This window comes from Grampus griseus (genome assembly GCF_964374135.1).
Source record: "Grampus griseus genome assembly, chromosome: 11".
NCBI lineage: Eukaryota > Metazoa > Chordata > Mammalia > Artiodactyla > Delphinidae > Grampus > Grampus griseus.
This window is the reverse complement of record NC_139005.1, coordinates 95,514,919-95,536,764: the sequence shown is the minus strand read 5'-3', so window position 1 is coordinate 95,536,764 and position 21,846 is coordinate 95,514,919. Positions and strand designations below refer to the sequence as shown.

The following is a 21,846-nucleotide window of genomic DNA, read 5'->3' as shown; positions in this document are numbered from 1 at the left end:
CAGGGCCCGTCTCCTCTGGCCCCGGCACCACCTCCTGAGTCAGACGCAGGCAGTGCGAGAGAGTTAGCTGCATCTCTCAGGGCCCTAAAGCTTCTTTTTCTGGAAAGTGGCTTTTATTGGCAGGCCAGGGTATAATTTGCCCTGCCAGGTGGGAGCCGTGGCTGAGGAATGCAGAGGAGGAAGAGCTGGGGACAGCCTGCATTCCTGGCAGTGCGGGAGCAAGTGAGGCGGTGAGTGTGTGTGTGTGGGGGGGTGGGCCGCGGGGTTGGGGGTGAGTCTGGGAGAATGGAGGCCACAGCAGGGTCCCAGGGACTCTCAGACCTTCCTCTCCCCTCTGTACCCTCTTGTGTCTCCTGCCCTCCACTGGTCTGTCCCTCACTTGGCTCTGAGATCCTCGTGAGTGAACCCACGTGGGTAGGTCGCAGGAACCCATCTCTTCCTCTGTCTGACCCACGGCAGGCCCTTGAGCTATTTCTAGTGAATTGAACTGAAGAGGAGTGAACGTTTGCTTCACACACACACACACACACACACACACACACACACACACACAAGCACCACAGCCTGGGAAGCTCTCCAGAGGCCCTGGATGTGAGTCTCAGCCCCAGTGCTTCCAAGCTGGGTGACCTTGGGGAAGTCTCTTACGACTCTGGTCCTCCACACACTCTGTAAAGTAAGGAAGGAGGCCCTTTCTGAGGCGGTTGTCGGAGGCTCCAGCACAGCCCGTGTACAAGCCCCGGCCTGGCTGCAGGAGGCCCCTACACACTGGTTCCTCTTCCCTCTTCCCGTCCCTTCTCCTCAGACTCGGCCTGGAAAGAACGAAGTCTGTCCCTCACGTATCTTTAGTACTGCTGACGCAGCATGGCGTTTTCAAAAGAAGGCTTATTAAAAAAAAAAGGAGTGGGGAGTTTTAAAGGAGACAATTAAGAAAGATATAAATACCTAATAAAAATAGCTAGTAAGAGGCATTGAGGGCACCCCACCTGTCAGGCAACCTGCTTTGCCCTCATTTAAAGCTCAGGACAACCCAGCAATGTATTATCATCATCTGGATTTTGCTGGTGAGGAAAGAGTGGCTCGGGTAGGAGGAGTGACTTGCCTGCATTCCTTACCTGGTTACAGGGGTATTTGAACCAATGTGACCGCTTATCCATGCCCTTCCAGAACGTCCCAGAACAATCAGGTTTCTGATTCTGCAAGAGAGATGGTGATACACGTCAGCTGTTGTTACCTGAGGCCCGGAGTTCTGATTCTATTCCACCCAGTCTGAGGACCCTGCGCAGAGGACCCCATGCCCCCTTTAATTCCTCTTCTTCCTCTCTGCCTCCATCTCTTCTAAAGATAATAATAGTTTCCAAAGTGCCCTCCCAGGCATCATCCCACCTGTTTCTTATAACAACTCTGTGAGGTTTACCTGGGTGAGGAAACAGGTTGCACAGATGGGCCTGGGTCCCAGGCTCTAGACCCATGATTTCCACACTCACCCACTTGTTTTTCTGGAGAAGGGCTGGGGCCAGGGTGGACACCTGTGATTTTCCCTGCCCACCACCCACTGTCCCTTCTGGGGGGAAATGCCTCCCTGCTTTCACCTGGGGACTCCTCTCTCCCCTGTCTTGGTCCACAGGACCCCTGGCCCAGGCCGGGCCAATCAGAACCAGAGTCAGGCCTTGGGCTGGAATGCCAGGCAGGCTCTTCTCCCGTGGCTCCTGAGTTGGTAGAGTTTCGGCCTTGAGCTGTTGGTGGCTGGGCGTTACGAGCCAGCAGAGGGGAGTGGCCAGGGAGGACCTCTCTGAGGTGACGATGTTTAAGCTGAGCCCCAAGTGACAAGAAGTATCTGGCCTTGCCACGATCTAGAGAGAATTGTGGGAAGAGTGGATGGTGTGTTAGAAGGCCCTCAGGCGGGAGTGAGCTTTGGCGTGACAGAGGACTGGGAAGGAGGCTGATGTGGCTGGAAGGGGTGAGGGAAGTGAGAGGTAGGGTATGAGCCTGGAGGGTGGGAGGCAGGGCCTCAAAGGCCAGTTCTGAGGAGGCTGCGGCTTGGTCCGCTGGGGACAAGGCCAAGGCAAGGGCCAAGGGCCTGACCTGTCCCTTCACATCCAGCCTCCAGTGTCTGCGGCCCTCCCCGCCCCGCCAGCTGGCAAACATGTGCTGTGACTGCCAGGCCGCCAGGGAGCCGTGAATGAAGGAGGCTGGGCTGAGGTTTGAAGTAGTGTTATGATTATTCTCGACAAAGACGAGAGGGCACAGCTGCTCATTCAGGAAAAGAGCAGCCCGTGGCACCACCCACCTACCCACCAGCAGCTGAGCTACAAAGAAATCATCTGCTGAAAACCAGGGGCTCCGCCCTGGAGGCTATTTCTGTGGAAACCAAGCATTCAAAAGCTCATCTCCTCGAAAGCCTCCGTCGCCTTGGAGAGACTGTAGAGGTGAGTCAAGGCAGAGCAGCCCTTAGTCTTATTGATTCCAATCGAATTATAATCCCCGTTTTGTTGTTGACTGTCAGCCCACAAGTGGGGGCCAGTTCTGGGCTTATGTGGCCTTGAATCCACATAACCCTTTAAGGTACATACACTCCTAAGGTGTTGGTGCCGGTTGACAGATGCTGAAACTTAGGCACAGAGAGGATAAGAAACTTACCCAGCACCACACAGCTGGTGATAGAGCTGGAATTAAAACACAGGAATTCTGACTTCATTACATTCTTGTTCTTTCTGCTACACCACGCCACACTGCCTTTGCAATGTCTTCAGTTCCCTGGATGCCCTTCTCCTCCACTGTGAGACTCATCTCCAGCCTCTACTAACGATTTTACCCAGTAAAGCAGAGTGGTCCTTCCCTCCTCTCTGGCTATGCCCCAGTCATCTTCTCTAATTCAACTACTGTCCTTCTGCCAGAGAAGATCTTTTCCTGCAGTTCTGACCACGTCATTTGTTCATTCACTCATACATTTGACAAATATTTACTGACTACTTACTATGTGTCAGATGGTCCAGGCTGGAAGACTGCAATGAATGAGACAGGTATATGCCTTGAGTTTACAAAGCTCCTGTTTCATCTAGGAAGAGACTTAGCACAAAGTGCACAAGCAAATAAATGTATAGTCACAAATTATGAAGACAACAAACAAGCAGGGTGAGACGAAGGAGACTAATAGGGCCAAGTCTACCTGCTGAGACAGAGGGCTGAGAAGGGGCCCGGTAAGCTGAGCCCAAGGCGTGAGAAGGAGCCAGCCTTGTCAAAAAGCAGGGAAGAGGGTTTCCCTGGTGGCGCAGTGGTTGAGAGTCCGCCTGCCGATGCAGGGGACACGGGTTTGTGCCCCGGTCCGGGAGGATCCCACATGCCGCGGAGCGGCTGGGCCCGTGAGCCGTCGCTGAGCCTGCGCATCCGGAGCCTGTGCTCCACAACGGGAGAGGCCACAACAGTGAGAGGCCCGCGTACAGCGCAAAAAAAAAAAAAAAAAAGCAGGGAAAGGTGTTTCCCAAAGAGAGAACAGCAAGGGAGAACTCCCAGAGGCAGGAAAGGACTCCGCATGTTCAAGGAACTTCAGGTCAGCAGTGTGGCTGGAGCAGAGGCCACATTGTGTAAGGTTTGGGGGACCTGGCAAGAGGCCCGCTCCTCATCTGAGATGAGACAGTGTCGCTGGCAGCCTCGCAGCCTCATCCAGGGTAATGGTCAGGGCAGGCGGGAGGAGGGGGTATGAAAGGCTCTCCTGGCCCTGCCCCTAACCTGGAGCCTACCCTTAGGTTGGTGGGTGAGGGTCTCCTTCTGCTGTAGCAGCTTGGATCCTCTCAAGTCACTAGGAGAAGCTCTCTGTGATGGGGTGAGGGGGTCCCTGGCCCACAGCCGGCCTCCCTTGCACCCTTCCCTGAGGACCTGGGGCTGGAACAGCCAGGCTGACCAGCTGACCTAGGTCTGGGATGGGCCGTGAGCCAGGCCTCTATCAGCCATCTGTTCACAGATGTGCGCTCCTGGACCTTGGGCCTCCAGCCTTCTCAACCCTTAGTGCTCAGCTCCGCTCTCACTTTCTGAGCCAGGCTGTCCCTGACCGCTCTCACCTTCTGAGCCAGGCTGTCCCTGACCGCCTTGGCCAGAGGAGCAGTTCTCACTCACTTGCTATCACATGCATGTGACCTTTCTCAGCAGCAGTGCCTGAGGTGATCTGTATCTGTTTCCCCATTTACTGTTGGTCCCCCTCACTGTAGCACTAGCCCTCATGCACAGCAGCCCTAACAAATATCTATTGACTTTCTGTACTTTGCTTTTGGCTCAAACCAGAACAGAGAGCAATGTCCTGTGATGCTTTGTTTAGGTCCCTTCTAGAATCACCATTCCCGGTGATCCTCAGCTATGCCTCTGCCTCCATGGAGGGCATTTTTTTAAACATATTTATTATTTTTTTAAAATAAATTTATTTATTTACTTTTGGCTGAGTTGGGTCTTTGTTGCTGCGTGCAAGCTTTCTCTAGTTGCGGCGAGCAGGGGCTACTCTTCGTTGCGGTGTGCAGGCTTCTCGTTGCAGTGGCTTCTCTTGTTGCGGAGCACGGCCTCTAGGTGCGCAGGCTCAGTAGTTGTGGCACGCAGGCTCAGTAGTTGTGGCACACGGGCTCTAGAGCACAGGCTCAGTGTTTGTAGTGCACGGGCTTAGTTGCTCCGCGACATGTGGGATCTTCCCCAAACAGGGCTCGAACCTGTGTCCCCTGTATGGGCAGGCGTATTCTTAACCACTGTGCCACCAGGGAAGCCCAAGGACAAAGTCCTTTTTGAAGATGGAAAGTCGGATAGGATAGCAGCAGGTTTGTGGGGTAGAGACGACCAGGAGCGCCATTTTGGCCCAGGTTAAGCTTGAGTTGCCAAATGGGCACGTGAGCAGGTAGGTTTGTAGACTGTGCAGGGGAGCCCGCCAGTTTAGAGGTGGGTAGAGGAACCTGGGAAGTGGGAAGAGGATCCGGGTGTGTGAAGGAGGAGGGAGTGATCAGCTGGGATAAACGCTGCCCTTGAGGACTGAGAATTACCACTGGATTTGCCAAAGTGGAGGCCATTGTTGACCTTGAAAAAGCAGCTTGGGTTGAGAGGTAGGGCCAAAAACCTCACGGGAGCAGGTTGAAGAGAGGACAAGATGAGAGGATTTGGAAACAGCAAATGCAGATGACTCCTTCAAGGGGTTTTGCTGGTTAAAGGGAGCAGAAAATGGGGCAGTAGCTGGAGGGAAAGGGGGCCGAGAGGGGTTTTTTTTAAGAAGTGAAAAAAATCTTAATTGCTTTTTAAAATTTGAATTTTATTCAGTTTTTAATTTGAATAGGTAATATGTTCCTATGATCCCAAACATCAAAGATTCTGAAGGGCATTTGAAAAAAAAATTCTTCCTACCCCTGTCACTCTCCCACACCCCTCAGGCATTCAGTTCCTTGCCCTGGAGACAGCCAGCGTAATTAGTCCCAGAGCACACACTCATGCACGCGCGCACACACACACAGTATTATTTTTCTTTTTATATGAATAGTAACATCCCATATAAACCGCTCTGTGCCTTGCATTTTTTAACAATATATTCTGAATATCATTCTATCTCAAGACACAGAGAGCATTTGCATCCTTTCTTATGGCTTTGCATTATTTCCCTCTATGGTACACCGTGTGTATTTTTTCATCCAGTCTTCCACTGATGGACAATCATTTGAGATGGGTTCTATCATTATCTCCATTTTACAGAGAGGCAAGGAGGTGCTGAGAGGTTCACCGGCTCCACCACGGTTGCTAGCTAGTGCGCTGCGGCGTGGGAACTCCATGCCCTTAACCACCACTGCTCTCTCCTCATCCTCCTGGATTAGTTTCCAACCCTATTTCTCCTTCACTCCTACACTCTTAGCAATTATTTTGCTATCCCTTTGTTCATTCAAATTGCACATATTTACAAGCGCTGACCTTGTGCCAGGCACAGGGCTAGGCCCTGAGGATGCAGAGGGACAGGACAGTCCTCTGCTGTCGAGGAGCTTGCAGACTAAGTCTTTGTGTGTTTTTGTAAGCTACCTCAAAGCTTCTGTGGAAGGACGCAGAGAATTAATAAAGAAGCCTGGTCCTTGTTTTAACTAATGAGGAAAGCAATCGTGCCAACAAATCACTGTTGCAATCCTATGAGCTGAATACTATAAAAAAGCCTGGGAACTCTGCAATTCTGGCCTCATCCCCTGAGCCTGGCCCTCCTCCAGTTTCCCATCTCAGTGAAAGGCCTTAGGCGTTGGCTCCTCCCACTTCCGTCCACAGGTCTTCCACCCTATCTCTGAGAGCACCCCCTGAAGACCTCTGGACTCGGTCCAACTTTGCTCTCCATGGCTACCAGCTTGCTTGGGTCTTCTCTTTCAGGGGCCACCCAGTAATTTCCTCCCTGGTGTTCTTGTCTCCACACCAGCCCCTTCCCATCCACTGTCCCTCCAGCTGATGTGTCACTATGTCATTTCCCCGTTCTGACCTAGAAGGTGCTGCCCTTGGGCTAATGTGGTGGCAGCATAGCCCAGTGGTTAGGATGATCATGGGCTCTGGAGCCTCACCAGAGGTGGTGAATCCCACCTCTGCCACTTATTAGCTGTGTGACCTAGAACGACCCACTTAACCCCTCTTTGCTTTCGGTGAGGCAAAATGAGAAGAGATAAATGATAATGAAATAAATTAGATAACAATGGTAATAGCTCCTACCTTATACAGCTGTCGTGAGGATTAAAAGTTAATGGATAGTATAATAATAAGGCCCTTGTGATCTGGACCCTGCCTAGGTCTCCAGTCTCACCAGTTTTCATCTTCCCTATAAATTTTTGGATCCCTGAGAGAGCATCAAATCCTCTGGCCCCGCCCTCCCTCTCCTCCCTGCACCCTCTCCGAGCTGAAGCTGGGCCTGGGAACCAGTTCTTCTTCCCCACTGGATCTCTAACAGCTGTAAAATAGTGTGTTGGATGAATGAATGAGAAAGGTATTACATTTGGGTTCCAATGGATGAGTAGGAGTTTTTCAGGTAAAGAAGTGTTCAAGGTTGGGTTATAAAAAAGGGCTTGCTCCATCCTTCGGGCTGGAAACTCCCAGTGCCAGGAGGACAGAAGGGAGGTGAGGCTGGAGAGGAAGGCTGGGTTTAGTCCAGAATTTCTGCGTGGACAAAAGATATTCATGAAGGGAAGGCTTTTGTGACCGTGTGGGAGGTCAGTTGCAGGAAGGACTTGAGGGCAGGAGCTGGGATGTGTGGTGGCTAAGCTCCAGGGCAGCAATGAAAAGGCTCTCAGGGCAGTGATTATAGTGGTGATAGCTGTGGGAATGGAACGAAGAAGGAAAATTTGAGAGATATTTGAGAGGAAGAAATAATGATCTCCTAAATACTTTTTAAAAATTTATTTATTTATTTATGGCTGTGTTTGCGTTCTGAAAGGATCACTCTGGCTGCAGCTTAGAGGACGGCCCGAGGCCAGCAAGGAGAGTAGTTACCGGCTGGGCGAGAGATGACTGGATTGCACCGAGGTCGCCTAGCAACCTGAGAGCGTTGTCGGAGGGTTGACAGCTGCGCCTGCGGCAGGCAAGGCCCCACCCCACCCCACTCAGGCCCCTCCCCCCGCCCCGCCCCGCGCACGAGCCGGTAGACAGCTCCGCCCCGCGTCGGGGGGCGGGCCGAGGATTCTTATTGGTCGGTCCTCCGGAAGCTACCGGATTCGGAGTCTCGCCTAAAGTCTTGCCGCCGCCGGCTGCGAGTGTGTTCGCGGTGCGTGGCGGTGGCGCTTGGCGAGGGCTGTGTGTGGCTGGCCGCGCACCCCTCCCGCTCGAGCCCGAGACCCTGCGGCTGAGCCTCATTTTCCTCTGTTTGTAGTAGCGGAGCACGCCCCGCACGGGACACCTCTACGGTGCAGCCCCATTTCTGGCCTGGGGGCTGGTCACAGCTATTGGAACGGGACGGAGCGGGCTCAGGGATCCCCACTGCCCCAGGCCCCGGTGCGTGACTGACCCACCCGTTCCCAGAGCCCCCCGCGCAGGCCGGGATGTTCGTCCTGGTGGAGATGGTAGACACCGTGCGGATCCCCCCGTGGCAGTTTGAGAGGAAGCTCAACGACTCCATTGCCGAGGAGTTGAACAAGAAGTTGGCCAACAAGGTACTGGGTCCACGGGGTCGCGGGCAGGCCTTGGCACGGGAGGGCCCAGCACTGCCTACCCACCCGCTGCCGGCCTGGCCATGCCAAGCCTTGGAGTTGGGCAAATAGCTTAAAGTCTCAGAATTCGGTTTCTAAGCCTGTGCATGGGATGGGGGTAATCCTTAACCCACTAGGATGCTGGCAGGAATCAAAAGAAAGACTGGGTTTGAAAAAGGCCTTGTAACTGGGAATTGCTAGCGTCCCCACTTCCAAATTACTTTGCAATCTAGGGCGAGTCCTTTACCCACTCTGGGCCTCAGTTTCCATTTGTAAAATGGAAATAATAATTGCTGTCCAACCATGCATTGTTTCTGTGAAGATGGATGGTAGTTTAGCTATAAGGAGGTTTATCCATTCATTCCTGCAAAAAAAAGTTTGTGCACCTTTTATGTGCCAGGCTAGCATGCCTTAGTGCTGGGTCCTCAGAGGCCTTCCCATGGCCTTTTCTGAAGCAGCCCTGCCTCTGCAGTTATTCTGTGCCATGTCACTCTTTCCTTCTTAGCACTCACCACTCTTTTCTTATTTGTTTACTTGGTTACTGTTTTTCTCTTTCCCTCTCCATGAGGGCAAGTGACTGTTGTCTTCTTCCCCATGGTATCCCCCATATTTAGCCAGAGTCTGGCACAGAGTAGATGTTCCATAATTGTTTATTAAATGAATAAGACAAGCTTCTGCTCTGTAGTGTGGTGGGGAAAGCTGATATGGGTGAGAGACTCCCACAGCTGAGTGTGTGATGAGACGTTGAGGTAAATGTTATGAGAACAGGTGTTCACAAGCCTGTGGAATGAAGGAACTTCACCTACAATGAGGGAGACAAGAGGGTTTGCTAGGGAGGTAGTGCTTGAGCTGAGATCTGGTGGTGAGGAAGAACTAACATAGGGGATTTGTTTGTTTGGGGGGGGAGGTTCTGGGCAGAGAGTAGAGCTGTGCAGGAAGCAGAAACAGGATGTGCAAAGGCCCTGTGGCAGGAGGGAATATCGCATCTATCATGGCATGGAGGGGCTGGTGTGGCCTGAGCACACAGAGCGAGGAGAGGCTGGAAAGTGGTGGGAGCCAGGTCATACAGGGCCTGCAGGACTTCATCGAATAATGGTCTTCAGCAGGAGGTAGTAGGCTGAGGAGAGAGCCGGAGGAAGATTGGCTGGCTGTCGGCAGGAGGCAGGTCCCTTCCATAGAGCCTGAAATCACAGAAGGTGGAGTGTACAGACCTAGGGATTTATTGTTGGTGGAGAGAACTCATGGAGTCCTTAGTGGATGGTGTCTGATTACTTTGTGAGGTAAAAGGAGAAGGGACCTCTAAGGGACAAAGAGAAAAGGTGTGAAAGTTACAAGAAGGGTATGTAGTCCTTCTGTAATGCAGGTCCTTCTCTGACCTGTTCAGACAAATATTTCTTTTTTTTTGGCCATGCTGCGAGGGTTGCAGGATTTTAGTTCCCTGACCAGGGATCGAACCGGGGCCTTCAGCAGTGAAAGAGCTGGACTGCCAGGGAATTCCCAGACAAGTATTTCTGTATTTAAATCATTGAGTCATTTGAGAGGAGGCCACACAGAAGAGGTCCAAGGTCCAGCCAAGGGCACACATCTCCTTGTGCTTCCAAAGCCAGTCGACTGCCTCATTGCCCTGAGGTCTGGCCAGGACTCTGAGTTCTCTGAGCTTCCTGCTAATCCTTGAACAGTCCTGCAAGGTCTCTAACTGGGAGGTGATGACGCTGGTGTCAGATAAACAGACACCAAGCAGCTAGTCCTTTGCAGCATCCTGGAGTGGAGATGGGTCATGGGATGTCCTCTGCCTGTTCTCTGCCCAGTTTCAGGGCCACCCATGTGTCACTCTGCCAGCCTCAGTCCCTGTGGCCCCGTCTGTGTGTCCGAGACTTTGTGAGCAGAACAGCGATTAGCTGTGGTCTGACACTTTAAACTGTGAGCTCTTGTATGGAACTGGGGCCTTGGAAAGTGTAGGTTTAACCAGGGGTTCCCCACCACTGATCCTTATTAGTAATGATAATGATCCTTGATTGGTGATTGTTATTTCTAGCAGGTGAGCTGGCTACTGAGCTAGGTACTTCGCAGCTGTTCTCTTGATTTAACAACCCCACAGCCTGGTATGTCCATTTTTGCAGATGGGTAAACTGAGGCTCAGAGAAGTGACCTTGGAGGTCACACAGGGAGTGGTGGAGCTGGCGTTGTAACCTGCATCCGTCATGTCACCAAAGACCTTGTTCTTTCCAGAGTTCAGCATCCTCCCCGAGTTCCTTACCTCAGGCAGTGCCCCAACACATTTCCAGCTGTAAAGGGGGATAATCATACCTGCCCGGCGCGGGGTGGGGGTGGGAGGTGGGGGGTGAATCTCAGGAGAGACTGCGCAGGGAGCTGGGCCTCAAGGTCACGGGCTGTGTACACGGATGCCCACAGGTCGTGTACAACGTGGGACTCTGCATCTGCCTGTTTGACATCACCAAGCTGGAGGACGCCTATGTGTTCCCGGGGGACGGTGCATCACACACCAAAGGTGGGTGCCCTCCTTCTGGGCACTGGGCTTCTTGGGGCTCAGTTTTCTGTAGGGGGGTCCTGGTCAGGGTGTTGGGAGACCTGGGGCCCAGTCGTGACTCTGCCAGGAATTTACTGGGTGATCATGGGCAGAATCTTCCCCTTTCTGGGCCTCAGTTTCCTATCTATAAGAAGGGGAGGTAGACAAGGTGATTCTCAAGGCTTCTCCAGCTCTGAGATTGTGGCTCTGTGTCTGTGTCCCCTTTGGTCTTGTGTGTTATATGAGCCCTGCTCTGCCTGGCTCTCAGGCTGCTCAGGTAGGGTGGGTGGACAGATAGTGGAAGACAATTGGAGTAGGCATTGCTAGCTTAAAAGTGGGGAGAGTGGAGGGGAGCACAGCTGCCCCTCTTGGGGAGATGGCTGGATGGGTGTGGGAGACTTTGAGGGACACCAAGACATAATGGTTAAAAGTGTGTCCTCTAGGTTTAAATCCCAACTCTGCTACTTACTTGCTGTGTGTCCTGAGCGGAACATGTAACTTCTCTGTGCCTCTGTTTCCTCTTCAGTAAAATGCAGTTAACAGACTTTATTTTTTAATTTTTTAACAGTAGACGTTATCGTTGTGAGAATCACTAAGTTAATATGTACAAAGCTCTCAGGACAGGACCTTGGCACAGAGCGAGTGCTTGACGGCTCATCGATTTGAATTGTTTCTCCAATTCTGTGGGTCAGCTCAGTGGTGGTCTTCTGGGCTGGCTTGGCCAGGGCTGGATGGTATAGGGTGGTCTCATGTGTCTGGTGGTTGACAGACTGGTTGGATGGGGGGCTTCGGCTGGGTTTCACGTCTCTGCTCGGTGTGGTGTCCTGTTTCAGTAGGTAGACTGGGCACCAAAGCACAGATGCTTTTCAGGCCTCTGCTTATATCCCATTGGCCAGAGCAGGTCACATGGCCGAGGCCAGAGTCTAAGGATGGAGAAGGGCTTCCTCTGGATGGGAGGGGCTGCGGTCACATTGGCAAGGGATGTGCACCCCGGATGGGAGGGAGGAGTAGAGGGCGGGTCACCTTGAGGAGAGGGCTCAGGGAGGAAGCGGGGTGTTCTTCTCTCCCCTGCCTGGACAAACCAGATCAGAAGCAGAGGGCAAGGGCGCCATTGAGGTGGTCCGGGGCTAGTCGGGGTGCAGGCATGCCTCTCGCCTTCCGCTGGGCGCTCGTCCGCCTGCCCCAGACCCTCTGAGTCAGAATCTCTGGGGAGGGGCCTGCAGGGATTCTCACACGAGGCTGCATTTCAGGAGCCCTGCCCTGGCCCGTACTGGGGGCGGGGGGGTGGGGGTGTCAGCCTCAGCACAGAGATGTCCGAGCATTCCAGAATGTGCCGTGAGGCTGCCTGGTGTGTGTGTCCAGGAATCCAGAGATTTAATTAGTTCTCACGGATGCCGTTGAACTCTGTGGGGAGCTGCGTGTAGGGACCAGGACGGTTTCGTTAGCAGAAAGACCAGTCGGTGATGTGGACACAAGGCCACGAGGGCTCTGAGCCCAGTCTCTGTCGTGGGACAGGGGCCTTGCTGTCCAGGAGACAAGTGGTCAGGGGGCCAGAACTTCAAGAAAAACTCAAAGGGACTTCCCTGGTGGTGCACTGGTTAGGAATCTGCCTGCCAATGCGGGTGACACGGGTTCGATCCCTGGTCCGGGAGGATCCCACATGCCGCGGAGCAACTAAGCCCGTGAGCCCCAACTACTGAGCCTGTGCTCTAGAGCCTGTGACCCACAACTACTGCTGAGCCCACGTGCCACAACTACTGAGGCCCGCGCGCCTAGAGCCCGTGCTCCGCAATGAGAGGCCCGCGCACCACAACGAAGAGTAGCCCCAGGCTTCCCTGGTGGAGCAGTGGTTGAGAGTCCACCTGCCAATGCAGGGGACACGGGTTCGTGCCCTGGTCTGGGAAGATCCCACATGCCACAGAGCGGCTGGGCCCGTGAGCCATGGCTGCTAAGCCTGCGTGTCCAGAGCCTGTGCTCTGCAGCGGGAGAGGCCACAGCAGTGACAGGCCCGAGTACCGGAAAAAAAAAAAAAAGAGTAGTCCCCGCTCACTACAACTAGAGAAAGCCTGCGTGCAGCAACAAAGACCCAACGCAGCCAAAAATAAATTAATTAATTAATTTAAAAAAAGAAAAAAACTCAGAGAGAAAAGTTAAATATGAGGAAATTCTGTCCGTTCATTTGGGTGTGTCTGCTGCTTGGTGTAGGACTTCACTGCTGGTTTTCTTATCCACCTTGCTTCACCCTGGGTCCCCTGCGTTCTTGGGAACGAGGTACGGGAGTAGAGCCCAGGGTTAGGCCTGTCACACAGACCTGGAGTTGAATTCTGGCTCAGGCCCCCCTTCGTGGGGACCTCAGGCATGTGACTACCTTCCTCAGCCACACTCTCCTCATCTGTAAAATGGGCTTAACACGTGGCTACAAGGCTCCTCAGGGCCCGTCAAGCATCGCGCAGGGTGAGTCTTTGGTCTGTGGTGGGGATCGGTGGCCAGGCTTCGAGGCTGAGCACAAGCCCAGGCCCCCCTCCCGCCACTGCCTCGCCAGGGCTGTGGCCAAGGGTGTGCTGAGCGGGGCTCCGCACCGGGCCTCTGCCTTCGCTTAGAGGATTATTCATTTGCCAGTTGCCTTCTGCTTCTTTCTGTTTCTCCTCCTACTCAGGCCAGATTACTTTACCTGTCTCTCTGGGACTCACTCCTGGAAAAACGGTGTAATGATAATGGTACCCGCCTCACACAGCCCTTGCGAGGAATAAACGAGAAAAACCACGGGAGGCCTTTGGTCCGGTGCCTGGCGCATAGTAGGTGCTCAGACATGTTAGCCTTTGTGACTGGTGACACTGGCCCCGACTGGCCAGCCTTATCCCTTGTCACTTAGGGTACCTCTCCTTGGCACCAGCCCTGTGTTCTCCATGCTTGCCAGGCCGGCTGGACCCGCCTCCTTCCCCTGCCTCTGGCTGAACTGGGGCCCCGCTCTGGGCTCTGGAGCAGCCTGTCTTTGTGCCCACTGTTTGCTTTGCTCTTTTCCCTTGTTTTTTAAGTTGTGATAAAACACATATAACATAAAATTTACCATTTTTAGTGTGTTCGGTGGTATTCAGTGCATTTACATTGTTGTGTGGCCATCACCACCATCCATCTCCACGACTTTGTCTTCTTTTTTTTTAAACTTATTATTTTTTTAATTTAATTTTATTTATTTTTATTTATTTATTTATTTTTGGCTGTGTTGGGTCTTTGTTGCTGCGTGCAGGCTTTCTCTAGTTGCAGCGAGCAGGGGCTGCTCTTTGTTGCAGTGCGTGGGCTTTTCATTGCAGTGGCTTCTCTTGTTGTAGATCATGGGCTCTAGGCGCGTGGGCTTCAGTAGTTGTGGCACGTGGGCTCTAGAGCACAGGCTCAGTAGCTGCAGCACACAGGCTCAGTAGTTGTGGCTCACGGGCTCTAGAGCGCAGGTTCAGCAGGTGTGGCTCACGGGCTTAGTTGCTCCGCGGCATGTGGGATCCTCCCGGACCAGGGATTGAACCCGTGTCCCCCGCATTGGCAGGCGATTCCTAACCAGTGCACCACCAGGAAAGTCCCTTTATTGTCTTCTGAAACTGAATCTCTGTCTCCACTAAACAACAGTTCCCCAGCCCCTGCCCCCCAGCCCCTGTCCACCACCATTCTACTTTCTGTCTCTATGAATTCAACTACTCCAGGTACCTCATGTGAGTGGAATCATGGTATTTGTCCTTTGTTGAAACTCATCATATCCTGAGGCAGCCCTACGTATCCTGGAACAAAGTTTGCTCGAGCCTACAACTAAGAATGGGTCTTCCTCTTCTTACTGGTCCTTCAGACCCATCCTTTCTGACTTTCCAGTCTTCCCACCTGCAGGCTAAACATCCCTAGAACTTCAGATGGGGGTCTTGGGAGGTGGCCCGCAACATAGCACCATCCCAGCTGGCCCTCCAGCTGGTCTGTGGCCTCCTATTTTATTTTATTTATTTATTTTTTTGGCCGTGTGGCATGTGGGATCTTAGTTCCCTGGCCAGAGATCGAACGTGTGCTCCCTGCAGTGGAAGCGTGGAGTCTTAACCACTGGACCGCCAGGGAAGTTCCTTCCTTTTTGTTTTTTAATTGAGATATAATTCACATACCATGAAATTCACCCTTTTAAAGCATACGGTACAGTGGCTTTTAGTATATTCACCAGGCTGTGTGACTATCACCACTGGCTAATTCCAGAACATTTTCATCACCCCCAGAAGAAACACCGTACTCATTAGCAGTTACTCCCCGCTCTGCCAGCCCCTGACAACCATTAATCGACTTTCTGTCTCTGGATTTGCCTATTTTGGACGTTTCATATGAATAGAATCGTAAAATACGTGGCCTTTTGTGATTGGCTTATTTCATGTAGCATGATGTCCTCGAGGTTCTTCCATGTTGTTGCATGTGTCGGTACTTTATTCCTTTTTGAGGCTGAATAATCTCCCATTGTATGGATATGTCACATTTTGTTTATACATTGATCTGTTGTCAGACACCTGGGTGGCTCACCATTTGCTTCTGGAGGTAATTGTTCCAGCCTTGAGCTCCCTGGGCACAGGATCCTGTGTCATCCTGCCCCTGCAAGCCCAGTGCCCAAATCGGGCCTGGCACAGACCTGGCAGAGGCTCCGTGGGGATTTATTAAAATGAACTGACATTGGGTCATACAGGGGACAGGATTTTTCCATGCTGTGCGTAAGTGACATCTGCCCTCATCTACCCTCTCCGAGGTCAGCATGCGGCTCTCCCATCTTAAGAAGGCTCAGACGGCTTGTGTTTGTCTCCTCCCAGGGAGGGAGGGGCACCAGCTGCCTCCTCTCCTTTTCCCACACTTTCCTGCCTGGTGGAGCCATGGGGAAGCAGCCTGGTGGGGAGCTGGGGGCCAGGTGGACCCTGCTGTCCTTGGGGTGAGGCTGCCAGACCAGGCAGCTGAGGGCATTGGTAGCAGAAGCCTGTGTTTAGGGATTAAACCCTTTCTGAGGAAGGCAGATTCAACCCAGCGTTCCTGTCTCATGGTTCAGAAAGACTTGGAGTTTCCCCTTGGCAGAACAGCTGTGTGACTGTGAGTGGGTAACTCAGCCTCTCTGAGCCACTTGAGCATGGTCACACTGGGGAAGCATGACATCTGACACAGGTGGATCGTGATGGGCACTGGGCGACTGCCAGGGGGCAGCCTTATGGTTATTTACTAGCCCTGGCGGAATTCAGGCCCTAGACACCACCTTTGGGGCTCGGTGGACACCCCGTGTGTGTGCGTGCACGCGTGTGTGCAGGGCAGGGGGCAGGCGCTCAGCAAGGGGCAGCAGTGATGGAGTGACGGCTTCTGCCAGGCTGTGGAGTCAGAGTCTGTGATGTGGGCACAGACCTTACCTGATATTTTTCTTGGGGTCAGGTGAGTAGGGACCACATAGGACAGGACTTGAGAACCCACAGAGGCATTTTTGCTGGTTTATTGGCTCTTCCCCCACCCCAAATTCCAGAGCATTTTTAGCATCCTGTTCCAGGTCAGAGCTATGCCTGGGGCAAACTTTGCCAATCAGCAGGAGATGGGGGAACTTGTTTCCAAACCTGGTTCTCTTTGCCAGTTGCTTCTGCCCTTGTTAGAATTTAAAGGAGAGAGCCTGGGCTTCCCTGGTGGCAGAGTGGTTAGGAATCCACCTGCCAACGCAGGGGACATGGTTCAAGCCCTGGTCCGGGAAGATCCCACATGCTGCGGAGCAACCAAGCCCGTGCGCCACAACTACTGAGCCTGTGCTCTAGAGCCCGTGAGCCACAACTACTGAACCCACGTGCCACAACTACTGAAGCCTGCACACCTAGAGCCCGTGCTCCACAACAAGAGAAGCCACCACAATGAGAAGCCTGCGCACCGCAATGAAGAGTAGCCCCTGCTCACGCAACTGGAGAAAGCCCGCGAGCAGCAACGAGAACCCAGCGCAGCCAAAAATAAAAATAAATAAATTTTTTTAAAAAAGAAAAAAAAGAACAGCAGCCCGGTAATTTTAAAAATAAATAAATAAATAAAGGAGAGAGCCTGGAGGAAGGCTGGAATTGCCTTTGGAGTCATTGCTGGCCCAGAATCTGAGCTCAGCTGTGACTGATGGATTTGGGAACTGAGCCTCAGTTCCAGGGCCAGTGCTGCCGGCCTCTCACACGGGGGCCAAGTTGTGGCCTTGCCGGGGACGGGGCCGAGGGTCCCTCCGGCTTAGCTAACCGGTCTAGGCCCACGGGCGCCTGGCGTGGACTGCTGTGTGGCTTCTTGGTGCCGCCACGGGGTCAGCATGCCAGTGAGTGAGAGTGGACACTGGAAAGCACAGGCCACCCCAGCTGGAGCAGCCTTTCCTCATGGCCTGCTCATCACCGACACGCTTTCATTTCCAGTTCACTTTCGCTATGTGGTGTTCCATCCGTTCCTGGACGAGATTCTGATTGGAAACATCAAAGGCTGCAGCCCGGAGGGAGTGCACGGTAATGTTGGCCCTGAGTCCTCACATGAGACCCGGGAGCACACTGGGGGCAGATGGCGGGGCTGGCCTGCCTCCCTTTAGCTTCTGTGCTGGGCCGCATGGTCAGGGGAGGGGTCACATAGGTAAAGAGAACTTTCCCGAGCTGTCTGAGCAGCTTGTGCACAAGGGGGATGCTCAGCCCCCTGTGCTCTAACTGTGAGGACCTAGGCCAGCTGGGGGCCGTCACTGCAAGGCTGTGAGTCAGGACCTCAGGGCAGGCACTGGAGCTGGCAGAGGTGACTCGGGGCCCTTGGCATCCGCTGGTCCCTGTCGTGCAGTGTCCACCTCGGGTTTGGGTGGCTGCTCAGACTGTGGCAGAGGCGTGGGGCTCTGGGGTGGGGACGGGGCCCAGGGTTCCATGGGCAGCACAGGGTAAGGGCTTGCTTGTCCATTCTGAGCCCCGTCTCATGCTGTCACCTGCGTGTCTTCCAGTCTCTCTAGGGTTCTTCGATGACATTCTCATCCCTCCAGAGTCACTGCAGCAGCCGGCCAAGTTGTATCCTCCCAGGGTTAGAGTGGGTCATGGAGGAGCTCGGGCCTCTCCAAAGGAAGGTCCTCACTCTTCGAGGTGGCCTTGGGTCCTGTGACCTGATGCTGCTGGCCTCTGCCCACCCCTCCAGCTTGCATTTTGCTCTGGAAGCACTGACCTGCCTGTGCTTCTCACACTGACCGTGGTGTCTGCACACCTGCGCCTCCATCTGGACTGTCAGGCCTGGTTCCAGCTCAGTGCGCTTAGGTTGTCCCTTCAGGAGTCATCTCAAAGGTCACCTCCCTCTAGAGGCCCGCCTGACTGGCCCACCTCCCCCCCCTCAGCTAACATTTGAGGGCTTGGCTCTGCGGGTCCTAGGCTGGTTGAAGATTCCCGTTGCTGGCTCCCCCATTGTCCCTGTCCCAGCCCTTGCCTGCTGCACTGGGGTTGCTGTTTCTGTGGGTGCTCACCGAGACTGCTCACCAGGAGGGACCCCATCTTGTCCCGACTGTACCTGCAATGCCCAGCATGGGACCTGGCGCAGAGGAGGGGCAGGACCCATCTGCGGGGCTGCCATTAGAGGGCAGCATGTCTCTTCGGTGTGAGCTCTGCTGATTGGAGGGGGGCCATCCAGCAGAGCCGGCAGTAGGAAGCCGGGGTGTGTGCGTGCGTGCGTGTGGCTCTGGAACTTGCCAGAAAACCTGGCCCAGGCTGGCCTGTCCCTCAGCCTGGTGACCTCCCATCCTGCCGTGTCCTCTTGGAAACTGGGCAAGTCCTTGGGCTGCCTGCTGTCAAGTGTCCTGAGGCACTGAGAGGGATGTGGAATTGCACTATGTGGAGAACGCTGGCCAGCGTCAGTGAGCGCTCGGGCCGACCGAGGGGTCCTGTGGAAAGCACTTTCCACATGTGCTGTTTTATTACCTCCCCACCGCAGCCCTGGAGGGCAGGCCTTACTGTAATCTGTGTTTTACAGATGGGGACCCTGAGGCACCGAGAGCTTGGGCCTGGCCCCAGGTGGGTGGTGGAGCTGAGGTTTGAACTTGGCGGTTGGCCTCTGAGAGGACACACGGGCAGAGTAAGACCTCAGGCACCGAGGGGCTGTGGTCATTCCACGTTGAGGCAGAGCTCGCGCTGTGCTCTGGAGCTCCCTCCTGCGCTGGTGTCCCGTGGTGCCTGCCGGGGTCCGTGTTCCCAGTCTGGATCCTGGTGCCCAGGAGATCCAGCCACTCACTGGGCCCGGCCCGACCTTGCCTCTCGCACACAGCGCTGGGCCTGCTTTTCCTGTGACTTCCCAAAGCATCTCAGCCTGGGATTGGATTTTCCTGGGGCGTGCCGTGGGAGGACTCCCCAACACTCTGGCTCCCCCGTGGCTTGGTTGTTGCCTTGACCCTGCGCCCCACCCAGCGATGAGGCAGAGCAAGTGTGGGTGTGGGAGTATGAGACGGAGGAAGGAGCGCACGACCTATACATGGACACCGGCGAGGAGATCCGCTTCCGGGTGGTGGACGAGAGCTTTGTGGACACGTCCCCCACTGGGCCCAGCTCAGCCGATGCCACCTCTTCCAGCGAGGAGCTGCCAAAGAAGGAGGCTTCGTACACGCTTGTGGTAAGCTGTCCTCATAAGACTGCGGGGAACCGCGGGGCGGGAGGCCCCAGCAGGTCAGGGCGCAGGTCCCTGTTGTGGGGTCTTGGGCAGTCCCTTCTCCCTGGGCAGCCCCATTTCTGCAGGCCAGGGCAGCGGTAATTCTGTGTTTTTTCCTTATAAATTTATTTTTTGGCTGCGTCAGGTCTTTGTTGCTGTGCGTGGGCTTTCTCTAGTTGCAGGGAGCGGGGGCTACTCTTGGTTGTGGTGCGGTGGCTTCTCCTGTTGCGGAGCACGGGCTCTAGGCACGCGGGCTTCAGTAGTTGTGGCTCACGGGCTTAGTTGCTCTGTGGCATGTGGGAGCTTCCCGGATCAGGGCTCGAACCCATGTTCCCTGCATTGGCAGGTGGATTCTTAACCACTGCGCCTCCAGGGAAGCCCAGGGCAGCAGTAATTCTTGCAGCGAGGTTGTAAAGCTGCCATGGCTGTTGGGGAGGGCAGGGGAGTCAGACCCCTGCCCACAAGAGGGATGATACCAACTGGACAACAAGGCTGTGGGTCAAGGGGCTGAGAGAGGAAGAAACCAAGGGAGGGGTGGTAGGGCTGCTCCCACTACAAACCCACACGGCCTGAGGTGGCAGGGAAGCTGCAACCGGCCAGATCTGACTTGGGTCCCTTTTGTCTTTTATCCTCATGAAGCCAGACAGTGAGCGACACATGACAAAAGTGGGATTTCAGGGGCCTGCTGGTAGGGTTTTCTGGTATAACGTGGGCCCCGTAGTTCACTTTTAGGGCACCTTTGTCAGGATTGTGGGTGGCCCAAGGCTTCCCCTCTGCGTGTGTTTGGAGGCTGGGGCTCAAGGTTACTAGGCCTTTCTGGCAGAACTAGACCACGAGTGGCTCAGAAGCCAGGCCCAGGACTGGTCTGCTGGTGCCTGTGTGGGCCAGGCCGGGGGGCGAAGGGTGAGGGGCTGTACCCTCAGTAAACCAGCACTTTTCCTTACATGCCTCAGGAGAGGCTGGAGCAGGAGAGGGGAGTCTGGACCAGCGGGGAGTACTGCTGCAGCTCCGGCATGTCCCCAGAGCCTCCTGGCTGGGATGTGCCCCACCCTCCCTTTGGCCTGTGCTGGGCACCTAAAAGGAAGGGCCCCCATTGCCTCCTGTCCAGGTTGGCTCCAGCTCTAAAGGTAGATGAAACATGCCTGTTCTCTCTCCCCCTGGCAGGGATCCATCAGTGAGCCGGGCCTGGGCCTTCTCTCCTGGTGGACTAGCAGCTAGCACTGGGGCTTTGACACTGGACCCTGCCCAGCCCTCGGGAAGGTGGTGCGGCGGGTCCTGAAGACGACAGGATCCGAAGAGCAGCCTGTGCCCTTCCAGGCTGTGCCCTCCCCTCCTCCTCCCAGACCTACCCCGCTAAGTCCCACCGTCCACATGGACTTCTGCCTGTCAGTGACAACAAAGATATTTAATAAATGATGGCCACGTCAGTTGGGAGAGCCACCATTGTCTCAGTGTTCTAAGGTTACCGAGTTGCCACAGCTGGGACAGTTCCTCACCCCGGATCACTTCTGGAGATGACTTAATGGCAGGACTTGGGGTCTGAGAGATCCAGGCTGCCTCAGGCTATGCTCTGGGCCAGCTGAGCTTGGTGGCTCCATAAAGTAACAGCAAGAGGCTGGCCTGGGGCAGCTGCCAGTTGCTGATCAGAGTCTGACCTTTAAGGGAAAAACCCTCTTCCCACCAGCGTGTGGAAGGTGGGGCGGCCTGGACTCAGCTGACCAGCTCCGTCAGGAAAGTGGATGCTGTGGATTTTGCTGGCCCAAGGGGGTGAGGGCTGGTGACCTGCTGTTGTTACTCCCCCACCAGCAGTACAGCAGGAAGCCTCGGGCCAGCTGTCACTTTCCGACCTTGGCCACACCAGGAACAAACACCCAGTGGGTGTCTGCTTGTGATGTGAGATCCTGGCACCAGGGCAAGCACCCCATCATTTACTCAGCAGAATGGCTTTGCCAGAGTCCTGTCCCTTCACTCATTTCTGCCAGGAATTTTTGCCGGGACCAGGACATCGTTTTGTAGCACCCACCCGACGCCATGTTTCTGTCAGGCAAGTCTTGTCCTGATGAAGGAATCTACGTGGAGCCTGCCTCCTGCCCTGGCCTTTCTGCTCACATGGACACAGGGCCGTGGAGGTATGAGTAGTGCCAGTGGGCAGTGCTCCAGGGAGAGGAGCAATTGCAGAGCAGTGCCTGCGGCCGCCCTGTACTAGAAACTAGGGAGCAGTACACATATGGACTAGCTGTGACCTTGGACGTGGTGGTCTGTCTGTAAAACAGACACTCTCTGGGCATTTGAAAGGCAACTCGATGCCCAGGGGAAGTGGGGGCTGCATCTTGGGCCAACCCCTGCCCCCATTGGGGAAACTACTGGAATGTGTGGGCGTGGGGAGGGGAGGCTGCAGGCAGAAGCAGGGCGGGAAGGAAAGTGCGAAGTCTGGTGATGGGTCCGGCTGTGGCGTGGCTGTCGGCATCCACTGACTCTGGCTGTGAAGGACCCCCTGCCCCACAGGCTGGAGTTGGTGAC

The 21,846-nt window shown here is 54.5% G+C and overlaps 1 protein-coding gene across 2 annotated transcripts; it reads left to right on the top strand.

The window, feature by feature from the left end:
• The first annotated feature begins 14 nt into the window (after positions 1-14).
• POLR3H (RNA polymerase III subunit H) lies at positions 15-21,738 on the top strand. 2 transcript variants are annotated; one of them, XM_082665493.1, is made up of 9 exons: positions 15-230; positions 2,101-2,426; positions 7,409-7,552; positions 7,990-8,120; positions 10,569-10,665; positions 17,091-17,177; positions 17,648-17,711; positions 19,089-19,290; positions 20,491-21,738. In XM_082665493.1, exons 4-9 carry the CDS (start codon positions 8,010-8,012, stop codon positions 20,542-20,544), a joined length of 615 nt encoding a protein of 204 aa, XP_082521619.1. In that variant the 5' UTR covers positions 15-230; positions 2,101-2,426; positions 7,409-7,552; positions 7,990-8,009; the 3' UTR covers positions 20,545-21,738. The 2 variants fall into 2 exon arrangements, with proteins under 2 accessions (XP_082521619.1, XP_082521620.1); XM_082665494.1 differs by lacking the exon at positions 2,101-2,426.
• Positions 21,739-21,846: the final 108 nt, after the last annotated feature.